The sequence below is a fragment of the Crocodylus siamensis genome, chromosome 11 (genome assembly GCF_052110815.1).
Source record: "Crocodylus siamensis isolate JL-2025a chromosome 11, ASM5211081v1, whole genome shotgun sequence".
Taxonomy (NCBI): Eukaryota; Metazoa; Chordata; order Crocodylia; family Crocodylidae; genus Crocodylus; species Crocodylus siamensis.
In genome coordinates this window covers 10,620,342-10,632,942 of record NC_143405.1, presented here as the reverse complement: position 1 = coordinate 10,632,942, position 12,601 = coordinate 10,620,342, and the positions used below count along the sequence as shown (strand labels likewise).

At 56.0% G+C, this 12,601-nt stretch overlaps 1 protein-coding gene across 1 annotated transcript in view; it reads left to right on the top strand.

The window, feature by feature from the left end:
• Positions 1 to 1,639: 1,639 nt before the first annotated feature.
• The window catches only part of ENG (endoglin), a 37,261-nt gene continuing 26,299 nt past the window's right edge, over positions 1,640 to 12,601 (top strand). Inside the window, exon 1 of the mRNA XM_090021788.1 lies at positions 1,640 to 2,234. Within this exon, the coding sequence (XP_089877914.1) occupies positions 2,177 to 2,234 (58 nt within the window). The 5' untranslated portion in view covers positions 1,640 to 2,176. The remainder of the gene's footprint in view (positions 2,235 to 12,601) is intronic.

Genomic DNA, 12,601 nt, shown 5'->3' with positions numbered 1-12,601 from the left:
TCACTGATGAAGATGTTGAACAGTGCGGGCCCGAGGACCGAGCCCTGGGGGACCCCACTGCCTACGTCCTTCCAGGTCGAGAAGAACCCATCCACTACCACCCTCTGAGTGCGGCCCTCTAACCATTTGGCTACCCATTTGACCGTGTGGGCATCGACACCACAGTCTCCCAGCTTTTTGATGAGGACAGGGTGAGAGACAGTGTCGAAAGCCTTCCGGAAGTCCAGAAAGACTACATCCACAGCAACCCCTGCATCTAATGATTTGGTGACCTGATCGTAAAAGGCCACCAGGTTGGTCTGACAAGACCTGCCACTGATGAACCCATGTTGGTTGCCCCTGAGCATGCATTCCCCCGCAAGGCCCTCCTGGATGTGTGCCAGGATAATTTTTTCAAAGAGCTTACCCGGGATTACCATGCAGCCCTGTTGTTCTGTCTTTGCCCTGTCCCTGCATAGTAAGTAACCGGAGAATGAGGCCCCTGTGAGACATTTGTCTCCTAACCTGGCTACAAACTGGCTCCACACGTGAGGATAGGGGGGACCCTCCTGAACCCCGTTGGGGCCCCTGTCGTGTCCAGTCGCAGCTCACAGCTAAGAGCCTGTCCACGTCCTTGCTCCAGATGTAACTTTGGTGTGAACCAGCCCTTGGACTTCTGCACAGTGCCTGGATTAACAACCACCTCCCACTACCTCTGACCTGCGGTGCTGCCAGGCAAGTCCAGCGTGGAGTACGCTGGAAGTCTGTGCATGTTCCTCGTGGCAGCGTAGGGGGCCTGCAAAACCGGCCCGTGTGGTGCTGTCCCCGCTTTGTATCCGCAGCACCATAGTCCCCAAGATCTCTCTGGGCTGACTGGGGCTGTCAAGCGGCTGCGGTGCTTCAGATTGTGTGTTGTCAGCTCTATGAGACCTCTTCGTTGGGTTTTTTTCATTGAAATCAAAATCCTCCCCTCTCCACATTAAAAACATAACAGTTTACCTCACTTTACATAACACATGTCCAAACTAGCATAGCATCTCCTCATTTACATGCCTTGACAGCTACCGTTTCTTCCATCTATGTACTTCTTATCCTTTGGCAGTATGAAACCTGTGTTGCTCAGGTCTTATGTCTCTGCTTGGCCTCCCAGACACGCAGTTCCCACCTGGTTTCCCTCCGTGGTGCTGTGAGTGACACTTCACCCCCCTCTGTCGCCTGCCATCCACAGCACTGAAGACTGGCTACTGACTGTAAGTCTTGTATCCTTCCTCCCTCCAGATTCCCTGAAAGGAGACAGTTCTGCCCATTTTACAGAGAGGGAAATGGAGGCACAGAGGGGTGCAATGACTGGCCAAAGGTCCCCGAGATGCCAGCAATGGACTCCCAGTGCTGTGCACCAACCACTAAGGCATGTTCCTTCCTGAGGGAAGGAGTCAGGGTAAGGAGGAGGCAGTGTCCACATACTTCCTGCAGTCCCTGCGGTGCGTGCCCCAGCCCCAGCTCTGTGCAAGGTCCCCCACCCTGGGGCCCCTGCAGATGTTCTTGAGGATAGAGTGATGCCAGGGGATGGTATGTGGCCCACTGGGCTGCAGAAAATCAAATGCAGGCCCATGGGGGGGAACAGAGCTGCCTCCAGGAGCCACCCACGGTCTAGGAGCCCCCTCCAGAGGCGGGGAGGGAGGAGTGTGAGCACCCGGCATCCTGGCCGGCTCTCCTTCGGTCTCAGGACACAGCCCCCCCTCATTGCTGTCAGTGTGTGACCTCCAGCAGAGGCTCGGAGCCTCTACAAGCGGCATTTCCTCCCTCTTTTTGGCAAGCAAGCGCTTGGCAGACCCTCCTCTAAAGGGAGTTGATTTCCTGCCGCTCTGGGTCATCAGTGCTGGGTTGAGTCAGTGCCGCGCATTCAGGCGCTGCGAGTTCCTCTCCAGCACATCCCCTCGGCGGAGGAGCCGGGACGCGACCAGCCGCAGCCTCCAGGTCTGCCGGGGGTCCCTGCTTCCTTCTCTGCCGCCGCCGGCTCGGGAACTGCCCCAAGGCTGGAGTGGAGCAGATCCCCCTTCCTCCGCCTGCCTGCCCGCAGTCCCACCGTGCGGCCGTGCAGCCCGTCGAGGCTCTCTGGGGCCAGGCCGCTGCCTCTGGACACGGGCTAAGACGAGCCAGGCCGCGGCGCCGGAGCAGGACGCAGCGTTCCCACGCCATGCAGACTCTCCTGGGCCTCGCCGCGCTGCTGCTCTGTTGCTCGCGCGCCCACACAAGTGAGTTGCTCTTCCTTCCCCGGTCGTTCCCGAGCTCAGCACGGAGGGGGGCTGGGTTCATTTTGTCTCTTTCTGCCTTGTTTCTGCCTCTTCCTTCTCGCCGGCCTCCTCACCGCTCTCCTGAGCTCCATTTTCGCAAGTCCTCATGAATTCAAGTCAAGCCAGGCGTTCCTGCTTCCCAGAGTCCTGCTCTGTCCCAGAAAGGCTGGGGCATCTGCCCCTGGTGGGAATCCCCCAGTCTGGTCTCCTCGCCTTCTCCGTGGGGAAGCCAGTGGGGCAAAATAAGCTTGATGCTGGGCTGCTGGTCCCCGGCTCCATCCAGCTTCTCTAGAAACAAGAGCGGTGGAAGAGTGTCACGGCCCCAGCTCCGCTCTCTGCCGGCGAGGTTCGCTAGGCCTCAGCCGGCCGCGCCGTGCCCCCGGCTGCACTCCCAGGGCTGGGTCGAGGAGCATCCTGGGCCGCCTGGGGCTGGGAGGTTCGTGTCATGTAATGATTTGTTGTGAGGTCCTCAGGGCTGGGGGCAGCGTGCAGAGCTACAGTGCAAGGCCAGTGGCTTTTTGTCATCAGAGCTGCTCCTGCAAAAGGGCTGCGCCCCTCCTGTAAAGTGCAAGGGGCTTCAGCGGGGACCACGGCCACGCTGCAGCTCCCAGGATCTGGCTCAGTGGGTCTCATCCAGGATCCATGGAAGTTGATGGACAGACTCTCGATGGACTTTGGATCAGACTTACGGAAGCTGGAGGGAGCTGGATGGGGGGTGTTGGTGGGTTCCAGGAAACCTCCAGATAAACAGCTCTTAGGAAATACCCTGGGAGCAGACAGTGCAGAGCCAGTGGGAGCAGCTGCTAAGGGTTCATTTGGACACAAGGTCACTCCTCTCTGGCTGGGATGCCCTGGGGTTACTGCCGGCGCCCGGAGAGCTGTGCAGCCGGGCTGTCGGTGTTGCTCCACCACAGAACCTGGTGACCCACGATGGGCAGGGGCTGACTCACGCCAGCCAAGGGCCTGGCTTTGCGCAAAACGGCTTTTTTTTTGATTACTCAGTGAAGCTGAGCCCCGGCTGTTGCGGGCAGAATCCCGTGAGCCGGGGTTTTGCTGAGGAAACAGCTTCAAGTGTTGCCAGGAGTGGGGGAAGCCTGGATATGTTGGAAAGAAGTACAGACCGCAGGTCCCCCCCTACACCCCATCCCTGTTCCCCCTCCCTTTTGCTTTTAAGGCCCCAGAGCAGCAGGGGGGAGAGAAGGGGAAACAAAGAAATCTCTCCCTCAAACTTAGCAGGCTTTGAAACCTGAGACTGTAAGGAAACAGGGAATTTGGCCAAATAGCCTCAATGGAGAGAAATCCTCTCACTGGGATCATCTAGTCTGGAAAAATAAGCTGCTTGGAGAACAGCCCAGCTGTGTTTCTTCACCGTTGTAAAAATCCTGCAAACATCCAGGCCAAAGAGTGAAGCAACATTGGGCCTGGAGGGGGGGAGAGTTTACTCGTCTCCAGCAACTACATACGAGCAAAAATTTGGAAGGAGCAAACATTTGAGTGCACAGAAAGAAATGCGCAGGCCAGGATCTCCCCGAAGGGAGGGTGTCAGTTCCCAGGAAGAATGAGAATTAAGTAGGAGAGATGGAGCCAAAATCTTGCTCTGGGAATGAACCATGGCTTTTGCCAAGGGACTGTCCTACATGGCCATATCCAGCCCGCCGGGGTAGCGCTGCAGCGGGACGTGGTGGAAGGCTGGGATGGTGGTCGCAGCAATCTGAGTCCACTCTGCAGTTTATAATGCTCTGAGATCCTGCTGTTCGGGTAGAGTCGAACAGGTCAGCACAGCGGGCTTGGCAGGAGAAGCAGCTTCAGACCCAAGGTCAGGTTTCCAGGAGGGGTAGTGGCTGTGGAGATAACATAGTTACTGGGGGTGGTTTCCGAAATGCATGAGCCTCAGACAGTGGGAAGGAAGGAAGAGCCTGACAGGCACTGAGACATCCTCAAGGGCATTATTTCTGCAGCTCACTCAGCTCAAAGAAGAGCTCTGAAAACATGCAGAAGTCTCTCTCGGCAGGGTCCAGGAGAAAGCAGTGGAGTCAGGGTAGCGAGTTATTGCCAATGCCAAGAGATCGCAGATCGGGAGTCTGGTCCCAGACACCAGAGATTTTAAAACAGGGATTTCAAGTCAATTGAATTAATGTAAACTCTTTGTTTTTAATTTTCCTTTTGATTTCTGAGCCTTGGGGGTTGTGTTGGCAAGGTTTCAGAGGGTTACAGACTTGGTGCTTGAATGGAAAGCTGAGTTTCCTCTAGGCACATGACTCCAGGAGCTGGGACTGTGAGAAAAATGCCGTCAAATATCAGAGAGGCTTGTGACCGAATCCTGGAAGCTGGCGAGCCTGTAGTAAGGAGGACTAGGAAAGCAGTTAGCTGGATCTGGGGATCCCACAGCAACCACTGGCTGCAGGATCATTCCCAGAGCACGTGCGATCTGTCGGGAGAGGGCTGCGCTAGTCACTCGCGTGGCAGGGATCTCTCCTAGCAGCCTCATGTGTGCTGGGCTAACATACTTCAGGTGGGATTGGGGCACAGCTAGAGAGTTGCACTGGGACAAATCTGTCCCTGGTACAGCATCGCTGACTTGCACCCACAAGGTCTTCATTCAAAGCCCCAAGTTTCCTCTGTGTCTCTGGTGGATCCCTAAGGACAGTCCTGTTCACGTCCCTCATTGACTGTCTGCTGATAGCCAAGGGCACAGCCCAGGCCACACTTTGAAACCCCTGTGTCACTGGAAGGGAGTCTCTGCTGAAGAACTGGTCCAGCTGCATGTACTGGCTCAGCGGCCACTAGGTCAGAGTTACCATGGGGTTGGCCCCGTACATACGGGATTGGCTCTGTACATGGCCCCGTATGTCAAGCGTACATAGCACGTGGTGCTGTCTGAGAGCCTGGACAGGCAGCCTGCTTGCACCTGTGTAATGGTCACTGGGTTTGTACACCCATATTGATTATGGGGTCTAGAGGAGACATACAAGGTAGCTGTTCCCAGTATACACCATTACAGTACCTCACTGCACTGGGGTAGGGAGCAGGCCATAGCCCGCTTGCACTGAGCAAATGGCTACCCTGGGATGGAAGATGTAAGTCACACCAGTATAGGCTGACTTCTCGTTCTTCCCTCAGTAATGCTATCCTGGACTTGGGGTAAGTTATGCAGATGTAGGAGTATCTGCTGACTCCTTGTTCATACCAGTTCAGAAGTGGCAACTATCCAAGGCCAGACACCAGTCCCTAGGTGCGAGAATCACCGTGGCCCAGAGATGAGTACATATTTCAAGCCTTGGAGACAGAAGGCAGCTCACAGGAAGGTGAGCCCAGCACTATGGCCTATGGCCTTTTGGCTAGGGGCAAGCGAGACTAGGGGCTATCTGAACTCCAGGGCCTCTGGGCTTGGGGTTTGCACATAGGATGCCCACCATGGATTTGGGAGCATCTGAAGTCCCAGGCTGACTAGTCTGAGAGGTAGGATACTTGCCAGTGGTAGCGCAACACGGACTTGAACAACTGCGCTCTGCTCAGTTGAAAAAATTCGTGACTAATTTGGCCTAAGACACAAAATTATATATACATAAATTTGTGTCGTAGGCCCAAGACACAACATTATATATACAAGGGAGGAAGGGACCATTATGGTATCTAGTCCCATCTGCTGTGAGAAGAGACCACATCAGCTCAGCTGCTTTCAGTTCAACTTATATATTTCTGTTAGCTGGAGAACAATGCCAGTAAATTGGCAGCAGCACAGTACACGATGCTAATTAATGGCAGAGGGAAGACAAGGCCAGTGGGTGTAATGCACATATAGGATTGCTCAAGGGGGGGGGAGATTTAGGAAAGGGAGGTCTGGTTACAAGAGAAGGAAGCAAATAACGGCATGTCAGTGCTGAGGAACTCGAGTTTCTTGTGCTTCTACCTCAAAGCACTTTATGGAGGCGCAAACTGCGCCAAGCTCACTGAAATACAGACACCCCTGGGGGGGGCGGCAGCTGCCAGCTCTATGTATCAGTTCCAGACAGAGTGAAAAACCACCTTTGCCCACAGAAAGTGCTGAGGGAATCTAAGGGAGACCAGCTTGGGCACTCCCCAGGGTGCTCTGAGCATCCCCAGCCAGCTCTGATTAGCTGGGGCTAGCCCATGGGGCTGCAGCTGGGCTGGGACAAAGCAGAGTCTAGGCTGAGCCATGCAACCCTTTGCAGTTTTCTTTGAAGACCTCTGAATTCTTCCATACCAGGATTTCTCACATACTGTAAAGCATAGGGAAACAAGCAGCAATGAAAGGCAGGGAGAAAAGGAGAATTAAGGTAGGTATGTTTTGTTTTGTCTTTTGGGGGGGCTCATAGTAAAGACTTCTATTGTGGTGCTGGAATAGAGTGGCAGTGGCTTTGGAGCATTTAAGGTACCATTAGGGTATCTAGTCCCATCTGCTGTGAGAAGAGACTGCATCAGCTCAGCTGCTTTCAATTCCACTTATAAAGACCTCCTAAATCCCACCCCCACCCTGAGCAATCCTATATGTGCATCACACCCACTGGCCTTGTCTTCCTTCTGCCGCTAATTAGCATCATGCTCGGTGCTGCTGGCAATTTGCTGGCCTTGTCTTCCAGCTAACAGAAAGGGTCTGATCATATGACTAGGTCCCTGGGCGCCAGGCTATGGCTGTATCTGTGCTTAGTAGTGACTTCAATTTTATACTGCCTGTGTAGTGAAATAAGGGATGTGCCCCAGGAAAGCCTCATGGCAGCGTGTGCTGACCCGGCTGTGTCTGGAATAGTGGGCTGGGGAAAACTGATGTGTCCTCGGGGACAGGAAAAGCTGGCTTTGTGAGGGGAGTTGGGGAAGAGAGGAGACCAGTTTCCAGGCTGCAAGTGGCCCTCTGAGTCTGGGTAAGAAGGCGCAAGTCAGGTTAAACTGTTCTGAGGTATGTTAATGAATTTGACTGCCTGAAAGGGAAGCAGGCAGCTGTCAGCCGGGGAGCAAGAAGAAATAGTTGGCCATGTTAGTCTGAAGTCAGACAGAAGGGGCAAGGGAAGTTAGCAGAAGGGGAGGGAGGCAATGAAACCTGGGTCTGTTATGTCCACAGTTCTCGGTGTCCAGTAAAGTCAGCAGTTTCTGTTCCCAGGCCTGTGCCCTGAAGGTGACTTGGAGACATCTTTCAAGGCCTGGGAGATCAGAAGCAGTGAGAGCTTTGTGAAAAGCGCCCTCCCCGAGAGCCCTGAGCTCCCCATTTGTTTCAGTGGGACAAAGGTTTGGCCCAGCTACAAAGAGCTCCCGCTGCCCACACCCAGCCCCTTTCGGGCACGGAGAGAGGAGCTGACGGTCTGGGACAGTGCAGGCAAAATCTGCACTGTCCCTTCCACACCCAAAGCCTGTCGGGATGTCCAGTGACCTGGGAAGCCAGGGGCCCCTCCCAGCTGAGACTGGAGCAGAAATCAACTTGCAGAGCTCAAATCGAAGCGGGTTTGTTTCCTTCACTCTCCCTCTACTTCTAGCATGAAGAGAAGGAAGAGTATGGTGCGACTCAGAGCTGACCTGGTCCACGTGGCCGTGGCCCACTCTCCTTGCAGCTCTTGGGGGTGGCAGGTACTTAACAGCATAATTTCCTGGCCTGGTCTGCTAGTGGCCTGCGTGAACTGCAGGTCCCAGGAGTGTCGGGGATGGGACTGCCTACCCTAGCTGCCTATCTGCTCCTCGGAGCTCTTGGCTGCCACCTGCCCAGTGGAAGTACTGGTCCTTGCACAAAAAAACCCAATCTCAAGCGGTTTCACTAAGGAAACTGAGTCAAGTTATACGTGCATGCACACGCACACGTGTGCGCATGCCCCAAAACAGGAGCCAACCCTGAGACCTGGCCAGTCAATCCAGCAAGGGGTGCCCCACGCTGGGTCTCAGTGCATGCTCCCAGACCCCATGTGTCGTGTGTGTCGCCATCAAACGGGGTGGCGCAGGCTGCTCTTCCCTGCTCTCCCCCTGGACACGCACAGCACTGTTAGTGTGAGAGAACGGCGAATTTCCCTCGGGTCTGTCACTGCGGAGCCTGTTCAGTAGTGCCAATGGTGGCTTGGCTTTTGTGATGCTTGGGCTCTTGCCCACTGCCACCTCCGACCTGCCAGCTCACTGCACGAGTGCCAGTGCACAATCATTCATGTGGTCGTGATGGTTAGTTACGGCTTGGAACCACTGCCTGAGGCAGTCTCCAAGGTCCTAATCCAGCCATTTCCCTCTGGCCTGTGAGTCCATAAGAGTGACCTCGGCCCCCCACACAGTCTGGTCTCCTCCATCTCCCCAGGCTGCTCCCAGTGTCTGCACCATTGTTTTGTCCGCTCTGTTTGCTCAGCGTCTCCTTGATCTGTCTTCCGAAAAACAGGAATTGCCCCCTCCCTGCCCCCCACCCCCCCAACATGCCTGGTCCACACGCCCGGGAGCCGAGGCGACGCGACAGGCTGTCCCAGCTCCTGCTCCCGTCAATGCAGGCACAGGGGAGGGAAGGGGAGGGAAGGAGCTGGAAAAAAGAGAGATTTCTTCTTTTTTTTTAGCTAGTACAAAAATAAACCAGCTCTTATCTGATCGACCCTGCGGCCCCATGGGGCAGGCTGGGCCCAGCTGGGTGGCGTTATCTGATCATTACATAATGCTGGAGCCAGCCTGCCTTCCCCCAGCCGGAGCAGCAGGGTCTGAGCAGTGTTTATGCAGGGATCCGGGGTGTAGCTGTGCCAGGGGAGGCCCTCGCCCAGTCCCTGGGAACGCAGGCACCTGCTCAATCAGAGCCAACCAGAGAGGAAGCAAGTTCTCCCTTCTCAGCTCCACTTCAGCCTCTCCTGCCACCCATCCCACTCCCCAGTTCCCCCAGGGAGGAAAGGCAGCAGCGGAGGAGAGTGGTTTCTCCTGGAAATGGGTGCAACAAGCAGCCTATGCACATATCTCCATGGCATGGGTGACTGGTGCCCCCCAATCCTGGGGGGGGGCACCAATGGCCGCTCACCAACCTGGGGGAGGTCCCCCAGTGGCCGATCATTGCCCCAGAAGTGCTGCTGGTGCTTCTGTCGGCATCCCCACATTCCCAGGGGGCAAAGGCTGTCGTCCCCCACTACCTGGCTGGCAAGAGCCAATCTTGGGGGGAGGGCATGTGCCCCCCATACCCCTCCCCTACATGTTGCCTATGCCCCAAGGAGTCTTTATTAGCACTGTAAAGCAGAAAGGAGCTGAAAAGCCGAGCAGCGGTACCCATCCTCGCAGCGCTTCCAGGTGTGCGCTTATCTCCTAGGCACGCCAGCTTCTTGCCAGTGTGCTGAGGGCTGACGCACACCAGGTCACATGTGATGAGGGGCAGCCCCGCAGTGGAGCGTGCTCTGACCCACGGCCCTCAGGCAAGGCTGCTGAGGCAGGCGCCCCAGCCCTAGGAGGAAGAGCACACGCAGGGGCTAGTGCAAGCGTGCCACGAAGGCAGCACCGTGAAGGGTTGGGGGCAGAGGCAAAGATGACGTCAGGGCGCCCTGGTGTGAGGGCCTGGGTGGGTTATGTGAGGCAGGGGTATTTGGCAAGGAAGGGGGGCATGTACCAGTCCATCTGTGACAGGGCTGCCTGCAGGTGGGGTTTGGTGTATGGCACGGGTAAGGAAGTCAGTGCTGTGGGGGGAGGCAGGTGTCTGCAGTGTGGGGCAGGTGCACCGGTGGCTCGACGGTACCAAGGTGCCGGCCACGAGAAGCTGAGTGACGTGCAGCTGGGGAGTGCAGAGCCGTGCGAGGGAACTGGTGAGGGGATATGGCGTGAAATAGCAGGAGGCGCCTGATGGGGTGTGGACGGGGGAGCTTCAACAGAGCAGGTTGAAACCGCATCTTGTTCTCCCCCTGGACACGCACAGCAGAGCTGCTGTGGGAGAATGGCAAATTCCTCTGCCCGTGTCTCTGCCTGGGTAGCTGCGTGCTCTCTCCAGCTGGGGATCTCCGCTTTGAATGCGTCTTGTGGGGCTAGCTCCTCCCAGCCAGCACAGCCAAGCCGGGGCCCAGGCCAGACAGGTCAGCAGGCTCGCTCAGACAGGAGCAGCGCTCCAGGCAGCTCCCAACGGGGCACAGATCTAATCTCCCACTTTTGTCTGCGAGTCCAGAGCGCTCTGTGCATGAGATGGGATCGGGGCCGCAGGAGCATAAACAGATAAAGCCTGTCTATGAGTTCTGAGCGGCCGCGGGAGACCAGTGTCTGGTCCCAGTGGTATTTCCCTAGACTGGCTGCTTGGGGTAGGACTGGAGGGGAAGACTGACGCTGCCTGTGGAGCCCAGATAAGCCACTGTTTATCTTCCTCCTGATGCTGCCGACTGCATGGTTGGTCTAGCTGGCGTGTCAAGGAAGTGCAGGACAATAGGTGGGTAGTGGACTGGGCCATGACCCTAACGCAAAGCTTCTCTGGAAGCTGCCTTCACCTTGCCTGAGTTCACCCTTGAAAGTAAATCCGTCTTCTCAGCTGTCACTCGGCACATAGCACAGCTGCGGCTGCATCTTCTGTGGGCTGGGAGCAGGAACTAGGGCTTTGACACGGAGGGGTCCTTGGAGCAGACGTGCCAGAAGAGAGTTTCCTGATACACGTGCATTGCGCCTGGCAGGGGCTATCAGAGACATCTTCAGCACTTAAACTTTATTTTAAGTACGTGTGTTGGCACACAGGCGTGTATGGTTTGAGCCTGAAAGGTCCTGAAGGAAACCTTCCTGGGAAGAGCAGGTTGTAAAGTGATGCAGGGCAAATGGCCAAAGGCTGCAGACAAGCCACTCTGGGCCTCTGCTACTTACAGCTTTGCCCAAGATCAGCAGGAAGTGATCGAGTCCCTAATCCGTTTCCACTGCCACTGTCTGGGACCCTGCCAGCAATCGCAGGAGTGATCCATTCAGGAATCACAAAGGCCAGAAGGGGCTGTTATAATGAGAACATAACAATTGCCATCTTTGGGGTCAGACCACGGGTCCATCTACCCCAGTGTGCGTCTCGCAGTAGGTGTTGAAGTAGGGGAGGGTAAACAGGGCACATCCACAATTTTCCACCCCTTGCTCCTCTTCCACGGCAGCTTTCAGCATCCGGACTGATTCAGAGGCTGCGCCCCTATCTCCCATGTACGGTAACCTCCTGGTGGACCTTTCCACTGTGAATTTGTCCAGTCTCCTTTTGAAGTGATCAAGGCTACCAGCATCTTGCGGTAGGTGAATTACACAGGGTGTAAAGCAAACTGCCTCTCGTTAGTTGTGAACCTGCTGCCTAATTGTTTCACGTTATGTCCCGTAGCTCTAGCACTGGGAGAGACCGTAACAATAGACCCCTGTTGACTTTTGCAAAACCGTTCAGTACGTTGGAAGCCTCTATTGTGGCCCACTCAGCCACCTCTGATCTGTACTGAAGAGACCCATTTAGTCTCTCCCAATGACTTGCAGGTAGTACAAGCCACTGATTTCCCCCAGTAGAGAGTGGAGCCACAGTGGGCACCAGTTACCTGAGAACCTGCCCAAGAGAGAGCTGGGAAAGGGTAGCAGCTCTTCCAAGAGCCCTTCACCCCACCCAGGGCAGAGCCTCCTGGAGCAGCCAGTACCCCCCAGACCCCAGCCCAGGGAGAGACCCAGCTGGCCCCATGCTCCTGCACCCACAGCATGGAGGGAGCCCCTCCTCTTGCCTGGCCCTTGCCCTGCAGCCTCCCTTCATTCAGTGCCGCTGCCTCGCACGGGTAACTTTCCACTCGCTTCCCCTTAGCCGTCCATTTCCTGTCAATCACTGGAGCTGCAGATAACATCGTCCAGTCATCCCCCTCCAACGTCAGGGTGTCTGGACACTCCAGGCCCCACATCCGGCCCAGCCCCTCTGCCTCCAGACTCCTCGGCTTGGACGCACTTGTCTGGAGCCACTGGTGAGTCTCAGTCCCCAGAGAGCAGCCGTGGAAATCCTTTCAATTCCTGGCTATCTCCAAAGAAAACACTGCCCTGCAAGTGACCAGGCCTGGGCCCTCCACCTCTGCTACCTACTTGCTGTTCTCCCTTCCTCTGGGCACCGGGCTGCCCTTGGGGTGGGCTCTGGTTTCTCTCATTCTGCCCTGAGCAAATGCTCTGGTGCCACAGTCGGAGGCTCTCGGCAATTGTCTGCTGGCATCAGAAGCTTCTCGGTTGGGGCTGCCCGAGTGCCACGGGCTCTCAGATACCACTGGAGTAGCAGGGCTGGTGGATCTTTGTGCTCCAGACCTGTGCTACTTCAGATGTGGGCAAAACTCCTTAGCGCTTAGCAGTACAGGGCCAATGAGACACAGCCAGAAGATGCTGATCCCCTGTGGGGAAAGCAGTAACACTCGCAGGCACTCACCACCATA